Source organism: Taudactylus pleione, unplaced genomic scaffold (assembly GCF_031769625.1).
Source record: "Taudactylus pleione unplaced genomic scaffold, aTauple2 ptg000436l, whole genome shotgun sequence".
NCBI lineage: Eukaryota > Metazoa > Chordata > Amphibia > Anura > Myobatrachidae > Taudactylus > Taudactylus pleione.
The window spans coordinates 3,916,683-3,939,156 of NW_028284838.1; the positions used below are offsets into that span (position 1 = coordinate 3,916,683).

At 42.2% G+C, this 22,474-nt stretch overlaps 1 protein-coding gene across 1 annotated transcript; it reads left to right on the plus strand.

Annotated features, from left to right (window-relative positions):
* Positions 1-2,975: 2,975 nt before the first annotated feature.
* Positions 2,976-17,870, plus strand: LOC148505820 (palmitoyltransferase ZDHHC20-like). The gene is made up of 10 exons (XM_088447643.1): positions 2,976-3,093; positions 4,645-4,671; positions 8,227-8,321; positions 10,669-10,780; positions 11,562-11,631; positions 12,919-12,951; positions 13,038-13,158; positions 15,734-15,863; positions 17,201-17,315; positions 17,803-17,870. The coding sequence occupies exons 1-10, from the start codon at positions 2,976-2,978 to the stop codon at positions 17,861-17,863; spliced, it is 882 nt and encodes a 293-aa protein (XP_088303769.1). The 3' UTR covers positions 17,864-17,870.
* The last annotated feature ends 4,604 nt before the right edge of the window (positions 17,871-22,474 follow it).

Here is a 22,474-nt window from a genome sequence, read left to right on the forward strand (position 1 = left end):
TAATAAACTACATGACATAACTGGTACTGCATGATAGCAAGTTTGTATTCTACAACCCCTTCCGGGAGGAGATATTTTTATTGACCACCACATCAACATTATTTTGACTGCGTCTGTAACAAGGTAAGAACCACAAATCTACCAGGTTGTTACCTTGCTACAGGCGCGGTAAAAGTTAGCCATTGCTGCCGTGGTCCAGCATTGCCATTATTTATTTTTAAACAACAGCAGCAAAAAGGACAGTTCATTTAATACTTTACTGCAGTGGTTAGGGATGTGGGATGGACACTTATAGAAAATGAAATATGCCAAAATCAGTGTATAATTTTGGATTTTTTTTCTTATCTTATTAATCAAAAGGAAAGGCAAACCATACAGTTCTTGTTATAGCTTCACTATAAAGTGGTTGAAGGTAGATGTCACATATGCCCTCCATGGAGATAGCCACACATTCTGTGTAGACCACACCCACACACTAGGCATGCCCCCACAAAGGGGCGTTTTAAGAGAGGAGGGGGCCGGTGTGCAGCCTCCTTTTGGGCCCGCTCCTCTCTGACAGCGGCTCAGCGGCACTGAGCGCTGTAGATCCTGGCTTCATGCCAGAATCTACAGCACATGTGCGAGTCTCCGGGAAAATGGTGCCCGTGCCTACTTTCCCGGGGACATCTGTTCTGTGCATGTGCAGATCACTGGGAAAATGGCCGTCGCGAGTGTGTGCTGCTCTACAGCGCCGGTCTGGCGCTGCGGAGCAGCACTTCGGGAATCAGCAGAGAGGTAAGTATAATTACCTATGGGTGCAGTGTGGGCTCCCCTGGACCCAGGGGCCCACGTGCCCTGCACACCCTGCACCCATTATAGACAGGCTTGCCTACCCTCCCGTTTTGGCCGGGAGCCTCCCGATTTTCGGGTGCCGCTCCCGGCCCCCCGGGAAGGCAGGCAAGCCTCCCGCAAGCTGCCATCCCTCCCTACCCCCCTGCAGAGTTAGTAGGGAAACCCCCCCGGTGACGCGATTCGTGCTGAATCGCTTCATTGTGGCCCCGGCCCCCGCTTTACAATGCCGTTACTTCGGCATTGTGATGAGGGGGCGGAGCCGCGATTATGCGAACTCTCGGCCATACCCCCGGCCCGCACTGGCCATTCCCCCGCAACGGCGTTATAGTGCGGCCACGCCCCCCGCTGTAAGCTGACATTCAGCCCCCTCCCGGAAGGAGGGAGCTGAATGTCGGCAAGTATGATTATAGATACGCCCCTGCCCCCACATCACTAGTCACATCACCACAGCGCTTATCAAACTCCCCTGCTGTGGCACACAATAGGCCCTTCATAAATTTCAGCTCCAGGCCCATGTGGACCTTAATCTGGTACTGCCTGTCACCTACTGCTGTCACCCTCTCCCTGTTGTCACCCTCTACCTGTCACCCACTGCTGTCACCCTCTCCCTGTCATCACCTCTTTCCCTGTGACCATCTCCCTGTCGTCACCCTCTCTATCATCACCCTCCCTGTTACCCACTGATGTCATCCCCTCCCTGTTACCAACTACTGTCACTCTCTCCCTGTCACCTATTGCTGTCACCCAGTGCTGTCACCCTCTCCCTATCATCACCCAGTGTTGTCACCCTCTCCCTATCGTCACCCCGTGCTGACACAATCTTCCTATCGTCAGCCAGTACTGTCACCCTCTCCCTATCTTTGGGTATAATTGTAGCTTAGCACCCAGGGTGGTCCTGCTGTATAAGGACTTCATACATATTCATGTGGGGCCTATGTGGTTTTTTGCAAAGCATGAAAGCATAATTATTTTCACGTGGGGGCTGTGGTTTTTTTATGCGTAGCCTATGGGGGTTATTCAATTAGATGCAGGGTTTCCCCCTGTGACTAATTACCATCAAAAATCCCCGCTGCGCGGGGAAAGGCTATGCTATTAAATAGCCTTTTTCTGTCGCCGAAAAATCGGGATTATTTCACAAGAGGCGCCAAAATTTATATCCGCTTACCAAAAAAATTAGACTCGGGCCGGCCCTGCATCTGATATATATATATATATATATATACGTTATATATATACGTAATTGCGTATATATACAGTATGGGATGTAGTCAGCATCCCGGCGTGCGGGATGCCAACAGCCGAAATACCAGTGCCGAAATCTTGACAGCGTCGGGATCCCGGCACTAGAATCCCGGCCACCGGCATCCCAAAAGTAAATATCGGGTGTTAGGGGGGTTTAGGTTTAGACTCTCAGGGGGAGGTTAGGTTTAGGCACTGGGGAGGCAGGGTTAGGTTTTCGGGTGCAGGGAGGGGGAAGTTAGGTTTAGGAACATGGGGGGGAGGTTAGGGTTAGGCACCAGGGAGGGAGAGTTAGGGTTAGGGGTAAGGTAAGACTGTCGGTATTCTGACCAGCGGCATCCTGGCTCCGGGATCTCATGCCCAGCCCATACATATATATACTGTATATATATTTATATATATATATATATATATATATATATATACATATATAAATATATATATATATATATATTTCATTTAATAAGTGTAGTGGCGGTCACTAGTAAGTGCAAATATATATACAGTATAGTATCAAGATTATTTGTATAAAAAGAAACCCACAGCATTATATAATGATACTATGTATGCATGCATGTGTTTATATTATATTTAAATGTGTATGTATTAGGAGTCCTCTATTAATTGGAGGGAAGGTTGGCTGAGGGGTTGGCCCTAAGGTGGCTGGTGCTTTTTAGCCAGTTTAGATGCCCAGAAGACCTGTAAAGCAGGATGCCCTGTATTCTGTGTAGAGCAAAGCTCCCATCGCTTCCCAGACCTGGCACATGCTACAAACACATGCCCATGCTGCCCATGTCCCTTTGTGACATCACAGTGTGGGTGTGAGAGCGGATCATTTATCTCCTAGTTACACCACCAGAGAGTGACAGTAGCTGCTTAGTCTTAGTACCAGTAGCTACAAGCTCATGGAGCTGTCTCATGTGCAGTGGTGCTGCAAGCAAGTGGTCCTTTGGATCCCAGTGGTCCTCATTACACTGGGAGTGTTCTGGGGCTACCACGTGTATGTGTCTGAGCTATGTATTGGTGAGTATTGTACTTTCTGCTGACCCTAAACTAACAAATGCCCTGTCACCCAGCATGGGAATGCACATGAGGTCTTGTGTGATTGTACCAATCTTCTGTGTTACATATACATGTACATGTGTATATATGTGTGTATATTTATATATATATATATATATATGACATAACATAAACTGGGGCACTTCTGTATGACACAATATAAACTGGGGCACTTCTGTGTGACATTATATTATTTAGGTACTGTATGACATAATATAAACTTGGGCACTTCTGTATGACATAACATAAACTGGGGCACTTCTGTGTGACATTATATTATTTAGGTACTGTATGATATAATATAAACTGAGGCACTTCTGTGTGACATTATATTATTTAGGTACTGTATGATATAATATAAACTGGGGCACTTCTGTGTGACATAATATAAACTGGGGCACTTCTGTGTGACATTATATTATTTAGGTACTGTATGATATAACATAAACTGGGGCACTTCTGTGTGACATAATATAAACTGGGGCACTTCTGTGTGACATTATATTATTTAGGTACTGTATGATATAATATAAACTGGGGAACTTCTGTGTGACATAATATAAACTGGGGCACTTCTGTGTGACATTATATTATTTAGGTACTGTATGATATAATATAAACTGGGGCACTTCTGTGTGACATAATATAAACTGGGGCACTTCTGTGTGACATTATATTATTTAGGTACTGTATGATATAATATAAACTGGGGCACTTCTGTGTGACATTATATTATTTAGGTACTGTATGATATAACATAAACAGGGGCACTTCTGTGTGACATTATATTATTTAGGTACTGTATGATATAATATAAACTGGGGCACTTCTGTGTGACATTATATTATTTAGGTACTGTATGATATAACATAAACAGGGGCACTTCTGTGTGACATTATATTATTTAGGTACTGTATGATATAATATAAACTGGGGCACTTCTGTGTGACATTATATTATTTAGGTACTGTATGATATAATATAAACTGGGGCACTTCTGTGTGACATTATATTATTTAGGTACTGTATGATATAAAATAAACTGGGGCACTTCTGTGTGACATTATATTATTTAGGTACTGTATGATATAATATAAACTGGGGCACTTCTGTGTGACATTATATTAATTAGTAACTGTATGAAAAGCAGTTGAAATATACACCAAGTAGGATCTTCATAACAATGCATTGCCTATTTTTCATGTGTTCACAAGTGCTGGTGCTTTAGATTGCATCAGTCTATTATGAAAGCTAGAAAGAAAAGCAATATATTTAGTAAAAGATGCAGACAAGATTGGTGAAGTTTAATGTTTTCAGCCCTTTAAATAGAAAATAGCATGTAGAACCCAATTCAAATTCTCCTTCAAATATTGACTCCTTCATACTAGTTCCAAATATATTTTTATATGAGCTATAGAAAATGAATCTGTATTTTTTAATTCTAAAGAAACCTTTCAAAAACAGCAAACAGTAATGTAAGCAAATTTATTTTTTATCTTCCGTTTACTGCAGTTACAATACAATCATACACTGAAAGAGGTAAGTTCTTAAATAACTATTATTTATCTATAGCAGCCAGTGTTTTTAAAAGAGAATTTTTTAGAAAGTATTTTTACTTTTTTTTTATTTATTTACAAAGTTGCTTAAGACAGAATGATGCTACAGTATTTACTGTGTATAACAGTGGCTAACAACAAAAAGGGAAGTTTTTTTGCCCTTATATGGGGGAAAAAAATAAAAGTGTCTATGACTTATTAATGGCTAAGTAAACAAAACAAAAACTTGTATACAAACATCAACATATAACAGATAGTGGAATAGGTTTAAAGGGAGGACAAGTGTTCCAATTGTGAAGCGTAACAGAATATGTAGCGCTATATAAGAAACTGTTTATAAATAAATAAGTGCTTAGGGGGGATAGTACAGATATAGCCATGCTGATCTATGCCTCGAAGAGAGCGCATCGCGGCATGGATGGTGCAGCTAGTGTTCCCGCGTCTATGGCCACAGACTACAATGGGGAGAATGCCAACTGCACCTAGTCGCGGCCTGGCAAATGCTGCGCTATGCCGGCTTGCATCGCTGCATGGATGGCGCGACTAGTGTGCCTACATCTATGGCCACAGGCTACAATGGGGAGAACGCCAGTCGCACCTAGTCACAACCTGGCGAATGCTGCGCTATGCCGCGAAGCGTGTGCCCATATGCACGCATCACGGCAATGATGTACGCGGTTACATCTGTAGTTATTATTGTTACACAGGGGATAGAGAGAGGTGGAAGGGCATAGTAAATAGGGATGCATCAGGACAGGTGCTGTATTTAAGGGACTAAGGGGATTAGGAGATGCTAGGGGCAGTATGCTGTGGAATTGAGAAGCTTTTTTGCCACCCTGGATTACATCTACTGCAAATTGAAATGTTGCTTTGCTGATAATTTTATTTTTTATTTCTTCTGTATATATGCACAAATGGAACCAATTTGGATTTCATTGCAAGAATTTACAGTCATTTAATTTACTATTATGCTATTTCTTTGAACATGGATTGATTACCTTATATTGTCCTCTTTTTATCTTAATTGCAATTAAAGTTATTAGCACTGTTCATATATATTATTTATGTATGTTTTTATTTATATTGGACCTTGACACACTCCTTTTGAACAAGCTTTTTGACAGCACCTATCTGATCTCTACCTTTTCCATTTTGCTGTTATTTTATGTATTTATGGTAATTTTGCAGAACCCCCTCATCCAATTGCTAATTATTTCTTCTCAGGGACTAGTACCATAATAATAATAATAATAATAATAATAATAATAATAATAATAATAACAATAAGAAGAAGAATAAAAAAGTCCCAAGAAAAGTTAGGCTAATACAATATTTATTTCTCCCTGATGGGAGTTCCCTTAATGCTGCTATTGCTCAGCGGCAATGCAATGGAGTGTATCAGTCTTTTTGAGGTAGCACTTATTATAGTTAGAAGATGTGGAGAGGGAGCCCTAAATATAAAATAAATATATAGAGCAGCATTTGGGCTGATCGTGAGTCAGAGGCTAGTCCAAATGCGGATACAGATATCTGCAAACTGCGCAGGCTCCGACCACGCATACACACACGGACAGAGGTTGAAAGTTTGGACAGATTGATCCGTCAGTTGATGGATCTCTCTTTGCATGAAATGGGCATTTCTGGGTGCCAATTGGGTGGCCAGCATTCATCGCACACAACCAACCTATCTCATGGGAGTGGCATGGGAGTGTTGAGGGCGTGTAGGCAGATGTCCGGGCACATTGGTGAGGTGCAGATTGAGATGTGACACCTGTCTCAGATGGATGTTATGCACTTATCAAGAGGTCAGTGAAAGTCTGCATACTAATGATAACAGTGGGCAGAATGATGCATACGCCTGAAGATGGACTGATACTGGTATAGAGAGGCAGATACAGTGGCATCACAATGGGGGTGCAGGGGTGCGGACCGCACCCTGGTTTCACCCTCGGAGGGGGTGATACCAAAATGCCGACTCCTTCTCAGTGACAGGAGCAGGGTCCTGCAGTGTGACATTTTCCTGCAGCACTCGGCTCCTGTCACTGAGGAGGAGCCAACAGTGCAGGTACTAGTCTCCAGGGGCAGCCTATCATCTCCAAGGATGCTGGGCACACCCCTGGAGTAATGCAATAGGGATTTCCTGATAGGCCATGCCCACTTATGTTAGGCCACACACCCTTTTCATACACACACAGCTCTGGCGCGCGAGGGGAGTTATGAGGTGCGCACCGGGTGTCACAAGATGCCTCTGGCAGATACTCTCATTAGCATAAGGCAGTAAAGAGGCTGCTGCAGCAAGGTGGCAAACAGGCCGTGGATGCATCCGACACAGAATCAGGACCAGAGTGTTGGAAATACATGGGCTTCAAAGGGTCGACACAGAAATGGTTGACACAGAATAGGTTGACACATGGTTTTTCATGAATTTTCATGATTTTTAGGGCTAGGGTTAGGATTGGGTGTAGGGTTAGGCACTTGGTGGAAGGTCAGGGATAGGCTGCGGAAGGAGATGGTTAGGTTTAGGCACAAAAGGGGAGGGTTATGTTTAGGCACTAAGGGGGGGTTAGAGTGAGGATTAGGGTTAATATATATATATATATATATATATATATACACACACATATATAATTTTTTTTAGTGTTGGCCATCATTTGTGTATCAACTTTTTGACCTGTAGACCATTTGACTGTCTATTTAGACACACTCCATTTTTCTCCCAGGCAGCCTCAGTGGGCCACCCCCTCAGATCCCGGCATCCTCTAGCAGCTGCCTAATGGAAGCGCCAACCCTGTATATAAGCCTTGTATAATACCCACAAAAACTGGGGTGTTTTCAATGATTTAAGCTTAGTGAAATTATATAAAAATTGTAAAAAATATGAAGAGGAAAAAGGAAATACGATTTGATAAAAAACAAAGCTGTGTTCTATACCTATGATTCCAGGGGGTAGATTCACTAAAGCTTCTAAACCAGAGAAGTGGAGGTGGTGCCCATAATAACCAATCAGATTCTGTCTATGATTTTGTAGAATGCATTAGAGAAATGATAGGCAGAATGACAGGACACCCAAGTAAAATGCAGAGCTGATTGTGTTGTGGTGCTAACATAGAGGTCCCAGCAAGGTGGGAAAGCATTGGAGTCAGCATCAATGGGTGGCAAAATTGTGATGGGGAAAGTGAGTTAAACTTGTAATAAGTTGAGCAGAGGCAGCTCTCTTGGTCTTGGTGTAACTATAAAGCTGGAGGAATGATGGAACTTATAGAGGTCTATTTACTAAGCAGTGTTAGGAGATAAAGTGAACGGTGATAAGGTATCAGCCAATAAGCTCCTAACTGCCATGTCACAGGCTGTGTTTGAAAAATGGCAGTTAGTAGCTGATTGGCTGTTATCTTATCTCCGTTCACTTTATCTCCTAACACAGCTTAGTAAATAGACCCCACAGTCTTATAACAGCTGAAGGGTTGCATTTTTTTAGGCCATGTTAGTTTATTTGATTGTGATGAGTTGTGTTTTACTAACTTTGGTTTTACTGTTCTAGTTATCTGCTTGGTGTTTTTTCACCTGTTATTGATACTCTCTCTGTTGTCCTTTTGGACAACGGTACGTTCAAGACCAGCAAAACCACCCAAAGAGGTAAATATCAATGTACAATATTAATTTATTGTGTTCCATACCTGTATCTACTACAACACCAAGGGGTCTATTTCCTAAGCAGTGTTAGGAGACAGAGTGAAAAGTGATAAGGTAACTGCCATCTCACAGGCTGTGTTTGAAAAATGATAGTTGGGAGCTGATTGGCTGGCACCTTATCACTTTTCACTCTGTCTCCTAACTAGGGATGAGCGGTTCCACAGAATCCAAACCGCTCCAAACATAGGGGATCTGAGTCCACCCGAACGCTGTTCGGGTATTCCCCACCTGACTTGGATCACCCTTCGAGGCCGAGCCACAGCCTCCTGACGTCGGATCCTCGCGAGAGAATCCGACATCAGGGCTCCACAAGTGTAGGGCAGAACGCAGTTAGAGCAGTCTGCCCTACACTGTAACAAGCACGCTACCGCGCTGGAGGCAGTGTGTTTGTTATAGCAGCCAATGAGAGTCAGGCAGACTCTCAGTGGCTGCTATGTATAAGGAGGGAGGCGGCTGGAGCTCAGTCATGAGCTCCGTCTTCTGGATCCCCCCGCTGCAGGTGCAGAGAGGAGCGGACAGTCGCGTTCATGGCAGGAGCGGGGATTCAGGTTTTTTTTGTCTTTGTGTGTGTTTGTGTAAGGGGGCACTACTGGGGGCACTGCATGGTATGGGGGGATGGCGGCTACTAATGAAGTACAGAACCCTCTGGATGCACAATTAGAAGAATCCCAATGTCCATAGAGTGACTGTTGAAATGGCTTAACGCGTTTCGCTGGATATTAGAGCTCCAGCTTCATCTTGCTCCTAACTAGAGGTTTTTATCATATATTTCTTCCACATGTATTAATTGTTTACAATAAATGTATATATTGTCTATTTAGACATCCACTTCTCATCTATTCATTTTTATTTATTTATCTATTTTTATTGTATATTAGCTATTAAGCGCCAGTCTCTCTATTTTTTCAGCAGCACAATGCCAACTTCACATGGCATAAGCTGTGGGGGCCAAGCTCTGGAAGGATTCCGGAGCTTGCTTTTAATCTGACATCTATCACATCCTCCATAGAACCTATGGGGGTTGCAGCTGCTGTCGGAAATGGAGAGACTAGATATCAGAGAAATCTGCTATGATCCCTCCTTAGTCATACTTGCCTACTCTCCCGAAAGTTGCGGGAGGATCACGATTTTTCAGGTAACCCCCCGTACCTCTGGAATAGTAGGCATGGAGATTGGCGGGTCCATGAGTAGGAGCGGAGCTTAATGACAAGATTCTACAAGAATCTCCTCATTTGGTCACGCCCCCTATTTAAATATGCATTATTTGCAGCAATTTACTGTAAGGGGGCGGGCTTAATGATGCAAAATGCCCTCCCTCCCATCACCGCCCACCTGCTTCTTCTCCCGGGGAGGATAATAATAAGTAGGCAAGTACAGTATGTCCTTAGTGCATCTGGGGAATACTTAGTATTTGTGGATATCCCCCCACCCCAAAAACAGATCTTTTCAGGGAATATGCTGCAAATATTTCATGATAAATATTTGCAGCATAGATTGAATAAATAGTGTCCAAAATAGTAACTCAACTGATCCAGAACACTATTAAATATTTGACTAGGTACAGGATCATTGGAAATAATGTTTTCCGTTTTGAGAGCTGCTTACATGTATTGCACTATCCATGGTAATATCATTAAAACACAAGAGGTATATTTACTAAAGGTTGATTATAATCGATTTAAAATCGATCAAAATCGATCAAAATCGATGTTGGGTTTCTGGGGCTTAATCACACATTTACTAACCTTTAGTTTTTTAAGTATTAGTAAATGTGTGATTTAGCTTCAGAAACACAACATCTATGTTAATCAATTAAAATCGACCTTTAGTAAATATACCCCTAAAAGTTCTATATTTTGATTCCAGTGACCCTTATAGGGGAAAAATAATGCAAGAGGGGCATGAAAGTCTTTTTGGATGGCAACCTCTGCAAGACTTCTTACGTACAGAAATCCTCATGTGAAATAAAATTAAACTTAGAGAGGGAAGTGTAATAAACTGGGATTTGTCCACATCGCTGTCTTTTGGCATTTTTGCTCATAAGATTTAAGGGGGGATATTTTATCCTTAATAAAATCGCTGCTTTAAATCCTCCTGCAAAAAAATGCCAGAAATCAGTGATGTTGCAGACGTTATATTTCTCACAAAGGTGGAGATTTATCAAATCTTGGTGAGAGATTAAGTGAAGAGAGATAAAGTACCAACCAATCAGTTTCTATCATTTATCAATCACATTGATCACACAGTAGTCGCCATCCTAATGCTATCCTGTGTCTGTGCTTTACCTTAGTTTTATTTATCGGAGTCTGAGAAGGAGTTGTACCAGGAGAAGCAGACGGAAGAAGACAAGCAGCTTATTCTCAGGGCAGCTGCTATGCGCTTGCCCATCAATACAATATCAGGTACAAAAGGTGGGAAACTTTGAAGGGAAGAGGTTATCTCATGGTGAGACGTGGCTACAGGGGCGGATCGGAGGGGAGGGGATTAGGGCAATTGTCCCCCTTTCACAACACTTCTCTTCTACCCACTACACATTAGGAAGGCACATATCAGAGACTGCTGCTGCTCAGTGGCAGCAGTCTCCCTTCCCAGACCTCTTGGGAGGGTCCAGGGAGGCTGTTGCCACTAAGCAGCAGTAGTCTCGGCTCTCTCATTGCCTGATGTGCTGCTGTGTTGTTATATAGTGCCCAGCAGTAGTGGGCACGAGAGAATTGTTCATTCATTGTGAATTAAGTTTATATTAGACCAGTGGTTCCCAAACTTTTGGAATCACAGCGCCCTAGAGTATCAGCATTATTACCATGGCACCCCTGGGCCAAAAGTTTCTTATTGAGAAATTCAGCAAAAATTAAATGAAGTAAATTGTGATTATATGTCACCCTTAGGTTCAGTTATGTGGTGGTTGACAGGGCTGTGCTTATTTTTGTCCACATATTTGTTGATTGGCAGCCATTAGCACTGGTTTTGCCAATCACATTGATTAAAAATAATTTTCTTTGTTACTGGAACATCAACCCGAGGCACCCCTGCAATTGCCCTGAGGCATCGGAGGGTGCCACGGCACAAAGTTTTGGAACCACTGGATTAGGCTAAGGACTGAGAACTTACATTTGTATCATTAAAACTCTTCCTCTACTGTACTGTTGGGTTTTATTAATTAACCTTTGTTTTCTTTTTATATAGCGATCAGATATTGTGATAAATGCCAGCTGCTGAAGCCTGACCGGTGCCACCATTGTTCAGCCTGTGATGTGTAAGTCCACAAATTGCTTAATATTTGCAATTTTGTCATTGGTATAGAGTCACATAACTTATACCCCTTTCACTCATAACCTAAATACCCAGGTCTTTGCTAGTGCACGTGCACCGACCCCGGGGTGTAGACTATGGGGTCTATTCATCATCACTTAATTTCTACAAAAGCAGGTGAAAATTTAAATATTCATCTGCAATTGTAAAAATTAAGTTTTCGGGCCATTCATCAAAAAGGTAATGATGGGGATATCACAGATATCTCCTGCTTACCTTTCTCTCCCGGAATGGCCCGCTGTCCCCATATACTAGTATCACAGATATCTCCTGCTTACCTTTTTCTCCCGGAATGGCCCGCTGTCCCCATATACTAGTATCACAGATATCTCCTGCTTACCTTTCTCTCCCAGAATGGCCCGCTGTCCCCATACACTAGTATCACAGATATCTCCTGCTTACCTTTCTCTCCCAGAATGGCCCGCTCTCCAGATACACTAGTATCACAGATATCTCCTGCTTACCTTTCTCTCCCAGAATGGCCCGCTTTCCCCATACACTAGTATGGGGACAGAATTCATCAAGTTCAAAAAATACAATATTTTTGGAGCTTGACTGTGGGAGCATTTGCCATCTATGGGAAGGAGTCCCGGATTACAAAGTGGGATCCTTTCGGTTCTAACCGCCCCTGTCCGGCTCCTTCCGTCCAAAAGGAGCAGTGAAGCACTTTGTGGAGACAGCTGATTTTTGGTTCAGCTGTCTCCCCACCGGAGCAATTATGAATTGCTCCAGTGCTTGCGTCGAGCTAGTATGTTAAATTTTGGTTTGGACCCCAATAATTAACATAATGAATAGAGCCCTACGTGTGAAAGGGGCTGACCTGGGTCGCAGTCCTGGGTCAGCAACCCTGTTTGATAGCAGGGTTATTTCTGGGTTTGACCCGGGTCACCTGTAGTATGAATGGCATATCCTGGGTCGTGATGACCTGGGTCATGTGAGCCACACCCGTCCCTCTTACCTGGCAGCAGCAGCCTCTCTCCCCAGCCAGCAGTACTGCACTGTAATGGGACCAGGGAGGTTGCTGCCCTGAGCAGCAGCAGCAGCAGTCTCTTCTGCCAGAGCTGGGGGGAGTGATCACACTGAACGTCTCCCCCCCTCCCGGATTTGCCCCTGGCTGAGGTACTGCAAATATTTTTTTCTATAGTTTGTAGGATAGCAGTATCCTATATTGCATTTTGCTAACTGATTGTTTTAGTAAATAAACATGTTTGTGTATTTTTCTTACTTTCAGATGTGTACTGACGATGGACCATCATTGCTTTGGGTATGTGCTGGTTAGAGACTTGCAGCTTGTCTGATGTGTTTTATATTTATTGCTTTGTGATTAACAAAGTCTTGTGTTAATTACAGGCTGAATAACTGTGTTGGATTTTCCAATTACAAATCCTTCCTGCTGATGCTAATGTACACCTTGCTGTCTTGCTTTTTCGTTGCTGGTACAGTTCTCCAATATTTCATTCTGTCCTGGAAGGTAAGATTGTCTTTCTGTTGTCCTGTGTGAGGTATATGTATGTAAGTTTCACCATTACTGGTTTTAAACATTTAAAAAAAAATCCTTGGACACATTGCCCCTGCAGTGTTGCATGTTAGCACACCATTGGTGGCGATGTCTATGGGGACCTTGGTGAACTACAATTCCCATACTGATATGTTGGCTGATCATTGTTTTGTCTTTCAATACTGGTAATGAACAAATAGTAAAGTATAAAATCTAGAAAAAAGGAATTGATGAGAAATGCATTCAGCATTCACAATAATAGGGATTTCTACAGCACTAAATGTTGAAAAAATAATAATTCAGGTGCTAATAAAGCTATAAAAATATATATAGTGTTCCCAATGGTATGGTATCACTGTCAATATAGAAAATAAGCAGCAGCAGCCCCATTTGAGCTCTATAAAATTTATAGTGAGTATAATGACCCTCATCTGTATTTCCTTATAGTGACCCTCCTTGTCTGTATTTTCTTATATTGACCTCCTCTTTTTCTGTATTTTCTTATAGTGACCCCCTTGTCTATATATTCACTCTAGTCTGCATTTACCTTATAGTGACCCTCTTTTCTGTATTTTCTCTATAGTGACCCTTTTCTCTGTATATTCCCTATATTGAGCCCCCTTTTCTGTATTGTCCCTATAGTGACCCTTTTCCCTGTATATTCCCTATATTGAGCCTCCCTTTTCTGTATTGTCCCTATAGTGACCTCTTGTCTGTATATTCCCTATAATAACCCCCTTGTCTGTAACTTTCTCTAGTGACCCTTCTTTTTTATTATTTCCCTATAGTGACTCCTCTTATCTGTATTTTCCCTATAGTGACTCCTCTTGTCTGTATTTTCTCTATAGTGACTCCTCTTGTCTGTATTTTCCCTATAGTGACTCCTCTTGTCTGTATTTTCCCCATAGCAACCCTCTTGTCTGCAATTTGTCTATAGTGACCTGCTTGTCTGTATATACCCTATAGTGACCCCCTTTGTCTGTATATTCCCTATAGTGGCCCTCCTTGTCTGTATATTCCCTATAGTGACCCTCCTTGTCTGTATATTACCTATATTAACCCTCCTTGTCTGTATATTCTCTATATTAACCCTCCTTGTCTGTATATCCCCTATAGTGACCCTCCTTGTCTGTATATCCCCTATAGTGACCCTCCGTGTCTGTATATTTCCTATAGTGAACCTTCTTGTCTGTATTTTCCCTATATTGACCCTCCTTGTCTGTATATTACCTATATTAACCCTCCTTGTCTGTATATTCCCTATATTAACCCTCCTTGTCTGTATATTCCCTATAGTGACCCTCCTTGTCTGTATATCCCCTATAGTGACCCTCCTTGTCTGTATATTCCCTATAGTGACCCTTCTTGTCTGTATTTTTTCCTATAGTGACCCTCATTGTCTGTCTATTTCCTATAGTGACCCTCCTTGTCTGTATATTCCCTATAGCAGGTGTGGGGAACCTTTTTTCTGCCGAGGGCCATTTTTTGTGGGCCCGCTGTAGGCCACGCTCCCTCCATGTGATGTCACACAGGGGCGGAGCCATAATAGCCGGTGATTACAGCAATGCCTGGGGCATCCTGAGGATGCCCTGAGGATGCCCTGTGGAGCTGTAAAGTCAAGCTCTGTCCCTGCAAGGGATTTGTAGTAAATCCCTGTGATATTGCCTGAATTCGCGATGCGAATTCAGTCGATAATATCACACTACAATCTGCATTCAATATGCAGATTGTAGTAAATAGCGCCCTAAGCGACAGACACCGCAGTTTAAAGCACATCTATGAAGCATTGCCACTCACTGCCACTCACTACTGAGTCACAGTACTTGTGTGTTATGGATACACAGAGGGCTATTGCCCAAGGAGTCACAGTGCTTATATACACAGAGGACTACGGCCCAAGGGGTCACAGTGATTCTATACACAGAGGGCTATTGTCCAAGGAGTCACAATGCTTGTATACACAGAAGGCTATTGCCCAAGGAGTCACAGTGCTTGTATACACAGAGGGCTACTGCCCAAGGAGTCATAGTGCTTGTATACACAGAAGGCTATTGCCCAAGGAGTCACAGTGCTTGAATACACAGAGGGCTACTGCCCAAGGAGTCACAGTGCTTGTATACACAGAGGGCTACTGCACTGTCCCTACAGTCACTTAATAGCACAGCCAGTAGCCACTAGTCTGGAGTCTGGACACAGTCAACTTCCTTGCCGAACTCTGCGCAGCGTGCTTGCTGAGTGACAAATGGCTCCAAAAGTCCCGGCAGCGCGGCGCCATATATAGAGTCCGAACGTCATCCAAGTCTCGCGAGAATCCGACATCGGGAGGATGATGTTCAGCCTCGAAGTGGGATCCGAGTCAGGCGGGAACACCCGAGTCGCGGCTCGGGTGGATTCAGATCGCCAGTGTTCGGAGCGGTTCGGATTCCACAGAATCCGAACTGCTCATCTCTACCTTTAATGCACATGTATTTTCTACATGCTCATTTACCCTGCCACTGGGCAAACATAAGTCTTTATTATCACTCTGCTCTTTTTCTCCCCTTTGCAGGATGAACAGAACACTGAAATATCTTTCGACATCCGTCTCCTGTTCTATGCTTCTGCAGCATTGTCCATCGTATTCTTGATGTTCTTCATCTTTAACTGCTGTCTCTTAGTGGGAAACAGGCTGACAATTGGTAATGAAGTTCACTCATAGAATTATGAAATGATAGAAAAATAATTAAATGGTGGTGTAGTTGTCTCCATTAGCATTAGAGGAACAGAGATGATAGTGTAGCACCATCCTGTAGGAGGAAGGCGCATAGAATAGGAAATAATTTGTTCTACCTATAACCATCTGTAGTTCCATCACAGGAAGTGGGCGAGGGAGCTTTATCTCTTATTTTATTTTACCTAATAAGCAAGAAAAAGAATAAACATTTATTTATTGAACTTGCACTGACTGGTCATCTTCTACTGACAACTGCAGTGTAGCAGGAGGAAGATGTCAGGCCTTCTCCTGCTGAAGGATGCTATTACCCTGCCTCTGTTTGCTGCCTGGAACATGTGTGTTATTGCCACTAAAAGTGTGGATATGTGGTTATTATACTGGATTTCCCTGGCCCTCATTTTGATAAGGAGCTTCAAATGTGTTTTACTGTCAGATGAGAACATTTGTGTACTTCAGGACCTTAGTCTATCCATCCCGCTGAATATAATCAGGATACACACCAATTAGCTATAACATTAAAACCACTGGCAGGTGAAGTGACTATCTGACTATCTCGTTACAATGGCACCTGTCAAGCAGTGGGATATATTAGGCAGCAAGTGAACTCTCAGTTCTTGTTTATGCTGGCTATAATAGAAATGTATCAGAAAACATCTTGCAACACAGCTTGCTGTGTATGGGGCTGTATAGCCACAGACCGGTCAGAGTGCCCATGCTGACCCCTGTCAACCTCTGAAAGTGCCTGCAATGGAAACATGAGTTACAGAGCTGGACCATAAAACAATGAATGAAGGTGGCCTAGTTTGGTGAATCACATTTTGTTTTACATCATGTGGATGGCCGGGTGCCTGTGCATCGTTTACCTGGGAAGATAATAATGGCATCAGTATGCACTATGGGAAGAAGGCAAGCCGGTGGAGGCAGTGAAATGCTCAATGTAATGTTCTGCCTTGGGTCTTGGCATTCACATGAATGAATCCCTGCTAATCCATGAGCCCATACAACCTGCTCTATGCTCATGCTTATGGTTAATTAAGACATCTTCAAGATAATTAACAGCAGATCAGTGACTCTTATATAAATGTACTGAGCTTTATGGCACTGTACTACAACTGCAAATTTACAGGTATTTTTAGAGAAATTGCAGTATGATTACATTATTGGGGGCATTCATGAGTAAAAAGGTATAACAGCCAGAGTCTATAGGTTGCTAGCACAATTTGGAGAATGTAAAGAAACACCTGCTTGGTTACACATAAACATCTGTGACTTATCCATGTTTTTTCTGTGTCCTTAATGTAGAACTGATCGTTAATGATGCTTCTTCTGCAAGAGATGGTCTTCCTCTTGGTTTCGAGAACTTTCAAAGAGTATTTGGGCATCAGAAGATGTATTGGCTGCTACCTATAAATACAAGGTAAGCTGGTAATGTATAAATAAATTTGTAATCTGAAATGTCAGCACACATGTGGGACCTAATAAACAGCATGTGCCTATAGGATGTGTAGTACTAAGATTAGATCAGCCATCACTGCTTTAAATCTACTGTGTTAGTTCAGGTCTCCCAACATTACCATTTTTTTAAAGGCATTGTGCCACTGAAAATGATAATTCAATAGTATGTCTCTATCTGGCTATATAACCTTCAAACATGTTGAAATCAATGCTGCCTCACGATCCTCTGCCTGTTTGAAAGAGACCAGGTAGACACAGTGATGGATCCAGGGGGACAATCAGGACTCTGATCAATCCCCTCCCCTCGCCATCCCCTGGATCTGTCACTGAGTAGGCAGGTGGGAGGAGAGAGTACCTAGAGTACTATTTGAATTACTCTTTATTATTATCAGCACTCTGTCTAACAACTGCTCTGTCTAATAACTGAACTGCTCTCTCTTTTATTACAGCCTGGGAGACGGATATTCTCTGCCAACTCAACATTACGATCCAGAGAAATATGCAGAGTAAAACTGGGCAAGGCCGGATTAATTATGGGGCAGGTGAAGATGCAGGGCAAGGCCCCCAATGATAGTAGGCCCACAGAATCCACTGCAGTGCAGACAGAAAAAGAAAAATGCTGTCAGCACCAACAGCATTCTGAAGCCCTGACCATTCACCTCCTGGGCGCCTGAAACATCACCCATTCACAACCCCACCCACTCCACTCAGGTGGTAGGTTTGTTGAATCTCCATCTCCCCTGGGGAGATGGCTATGGGCTGCTTAAAGCCCCACCTCCATGTAGCCCAAAGATCCGCCCCTGTGTCATTCTAAGCTCAACCACCTGGCGATCTGGCAGTGAAACAAGGCGGCAAGGGATAGTGCTGTCTCGGCTGTCACTCATTGGAGAGGATGGGCCCCAGCAGTGACATATTTGTGACAGCCTGAGATGATATCTTCCAGAGCAGAGTGGGCTGCAGGGCTCTAAAAAGAAAAAAAGTATACACATACGCTCCATACTTCTTTGTGTATACTGGAGAGAGAGAGAGAGAAGATAGTTTTGTCTTCTTGTATTAACACTTCTTTGTAAATCATTCCTAAATTGGCATGGAGTGAAAATTTGTACACGCAAATATCAACTTGTAATGACGTGTGAAATAAAAATGAGAGTTTTTCTATATGGTGTTTATCTGTAATAAATATATGTATACAGCAGTGTTAAAGGCAGTGGTAATAAAAATAGCATTTACTGGTTCCATATATATGGGTGTAATACAATTGTTAAAACAATGTGTCAATTTATAAAATAGTCACACATCCAATGTACTTTATAATTGATCATAACTAACATATATATATATATATATATATATATATATATATATATATATATAAATAACAACCCATAATAAGCAGTTATAATAATCAGCACAAGTCCCCTGCATAAATTTGATACTTACATTTACTAAAAGTTGACTTTTGGTTGATATTAATTCTTGGTCAATTTTAGCAAATCAGAGATTTACTAAAGTAAAAATTACCATCACACAGACCAAAAGTTTGACTTTAGAACATCGGATCAACCATTGATACCTTTACATAGACTACAATAGAAACCAGAGATTTACTAATGGTCGGTTTACAAATCAATTGAAAATCAATGAAAAATAGACTTCAAAATCGACCAGACAATAGACCAGCCCGAGGCAGGTGAATTTGGAAGAAGCACTGCACAGATCACTATAATCAATGTAGGCTTCTTAGACTTAACAGCAATTAAATAGTTAAAAGTAAAATAAAAAGCTTGGGGTCCCCCCTAAATCCATAACCAACCATGAATATTTCAGCCTGGGCTGGTAGAAGAAATTGGGAGGGGGATTTCAAAGCAGACTGGTGTTTCAAGATGTGCTGTTCAAGCTCTTTTAAACAAGCATAATAAACGGGCAGCACTGAGGACCGTAGATGCAGTGGTCGGCCAAGGAAAGTTCAGATGAAAGACACATCATGCTTACTTCCCTTTGAAATTGGAAGATGTCCAGCAGTGCCATCAGCTCAAAACTGGCAGAAACCAGTGAGACCCAGGTACACCCATCTACTGTTCGGAGAAATCTGGCCAGAAGTGGTCTTCATGGAAGAATTGCAGCCAAAAAGCCATACCTTCGACATGGAAACAAGGCATCTCAACATCATTGAGCCTGTCTGGGATTACATGAAGAGACAAGGATTTGAGCAAGCCTACATCCACAGAAAATATGTGATTAGTTCTCCAAGATGTGTGGAACAACCTCCCTGCCGAGTTCCTTCAAAAACTGTGCAAGTGTACCTAGAAGAATTGATGCTGTTTTGAAAGCAAAGGGTGGTCACACCAAATATTGATTTGATTTAGATTTCTGTTCTGTTCATTCACTTAGCATTTTGTTAATTGATAAAAATAAACTATTAACGCTATTTTTGAAAGCTCTTACATTGCAGCATTTTTTCCATACCTGCCTACAACTTTTGCACAGTATTGTATATATTTATACACATATAACAGATTTAAGTAGCCGGTACTTTCCACTACACTGTAATTGCCAAGGTGCACACAGAATTCATATGTAGCAATGCAGAAGCACTCACTGGGCTTTCCATCAGCTCAAATAAGGACCCTTAATCCATAGCTCCTGCAACATTTCACGATTTTTCCGCATCTTCTAGCAGTAAATTCATAATACAAAAATGGAATCTAACCTATATGTAGACAGCCCGTGAATAATAGACGCTGGTCAGCTGTCGGCGCCATCGACAGTGCATGCTAGTGCAGGTTAAACCCGTCTCTGTCCACACAAGCTCACTCCCACGGTAACCATGGCTGCACAGCGTAAACAGTGCAATTGCCCACCACCAGTATACATTCTATAAAAGGCAAATAAATGCACAAATTCTTAATAGCAATATATCAGAAGCATTGGATACTAAATTCATGACATTATATAATAATACAAAGAGAACAATCTTGTATGACTAAATACAAGGTATAGTTAAATCACCAGTAAGCCATCTGTAAACAATGTGTTATTTATAATCATTATTAACAATATCTAATTTACATCTCTTAATCACTGGTGGCTTATCTATGCTACTATACCTTTATTATATGATCACGATCGTTATATAGAAGCATTGGTGTGTTTATGTCCTGTTGCTATGATACCGTCAGCTGTTCGCTTTATAGCAATCATGCGACCGTTATGACATTGTGCTGCCGCCCTTTATGTTGAGAATGACGGGCCTCGGCTGGTGGCTGTGATGTGATCGCAGAATGACATGATCGTGGGGGCGAGCCCTGGTGAAGCTCAATATTGGTGAGCATCATGTGGGTCACCAGGGAAGAGATGGATTGGTGTGTTCATTACGATGCTTGGATGCTCATGTTCAGTTTGTGGCGTGGCCTGTCTGGCGTCCGTTCCACTATGGCAGGTGGAGTTACCGTAGAGTATATTGATTACACCTGGTAAGTCATGCTTGTGTTCCTATTAAATTAGATGGTTTGATTATCCAGATTGACTATTTCACATGGCTGTGGCTTCTTGATATATCTGTGCCTTGATAAAGGTCTGTAATATGACCGAAATGTGTTCCCTGCACAATACAGATATGGTATGCCATCACACCCTGTGGTTAACTAGATTCAGCACTCTCACAGAGTGAGATTGCTGTCACTCACAAAATGGTGGAGCTGCTAATTCACAGAATTGTGTGCTTATTGGAATTAGAGATGTGCGCCGACCCTCGTGTTTTGGTTTTGGATCTGGATCTCCCCTGGTTTTGGATCTGGATTGGTTTTGCCAAAACCTCACCTCCGTGTTTTGTTTTCGTGTTTTGGTTTTGGATCTGGATTGTTTCTTAAAAAATCAAAAAAACAGCTAAAATCACATAAAATGGGCCTTTTTTGTTCCTACAGTATTATTAACCTCAATAACATTTATTTTCACTCGTTTCCAGTCAATTTTGACCACTTCACAGCTCACAAGGGGACCAGGAAGCATGCTTTCCAAAAACAAATAAACAATTGACTTAAATAATGCTTTGCAAATCTTCTATAAAGGCATTTCCCAACCTTTAGAGGGACATAAAAAAAAACATAGTTAGTTAGTGGCCTTCAAACTGCCGTTGTTTCCACTGTCCGCTTAACCATATGAGATGTATAGTGAACAAGCAGAACAGAGCAGCAAATGCAACATTTCAGACCTAAGGTTTAAGTATTATGGTTGTGTCTTCTTGAGCTCCATGCCTGCTTGCTGGGAGTTGATTTTTTTCATCCCAGAAGGGGACCAGGAAGCGTGCGTTCCAAAAATAAATAGACAATTGACTTAAATAATCCTTTGCAAACCTTCTGTTTTTTAACAGAATTTTCCAACCTGTACAGGGACATTAAAAAAAACAGTTAGTTAGTGGCCTTCAAATTGCCATTGTTCCCACTGTCCACTTCTTCTTAGATATGTGAATGTTAGAATGTGGAAGGCCAAAAATTGGGTGGACCACACATGGCTGATTGATCAACCATGGCGACTGATTTAGTGTCATAAGGAAGAGGAGGCTGCAAACTGGGTGTCATGTTATGAGTTGGCCATATGGGTTATCAGTGGACACATTATTATAGTTGTTGTTATTCTGGGTTGCCATCTCCTGAAGGGTGTTTACCAACAGACAGACTACCTACCTATCAGCTCAGGCATAGACACTTCCTGAGGAACAGAGCTCTTTTCTCTGGAGGGAAGTCAAATAGGTGGGAGCCCCTGTACTTCCAACATCTGAAGCTCTTATCTCTCCACATCATATATGATAGAAGAAAAAAATGTCATTGGGGACATCTAGCTCCTCTTTCTGTACCCTGCTTTCCCTTTTTGGACAGGAAGTCCAGCATGGATGGTTTGGAAGAAAAAGGCCTAGCAGCAACATATGGGGATGGTCATTATAAAGACCTGGTCCCCCCAGTGGGTGTAGTCTGAGAGGTATTGGTTGGCATGTATGCAGTGGAATAATAAAGGCCTCCATGTTGCCTGTGCTTACTATTCCGTATTTCAGTTTGCGATTCAGGTAGGAATAATGTGGGCTACAGAACACAGTGACAGAATCACTGGATGTCTTAGTTCATTCAG

What these genes read in the sequence shown, in the direction of transcription:
- LOC148505820 (XM_088447643.1), top strand. Translation starts at nt 2,976, where the DNA reads ATGGAGCTGTCTCATGTGCAGTGGTGCTGCAAGCAAGTGGTCCTTTGG. An exon ending in CATTGTTCAGCCTGTGATGT is followed by an intron (nt 11,632 to 12,918) that starts GTAAGTCCACAA and finishes TCTTACTTTCAG; the next exon opens with ATGTGTACTGACGATGGACC. An exon ending in GGGAAACAGGCTGACAATTG is followed by an intron (nt 15,864 to 17,200) that starts GTAATGAAGTTC and finishes TCCTTAATGTAG; the next exon opens with AACTGATCGTTAATGATGCT.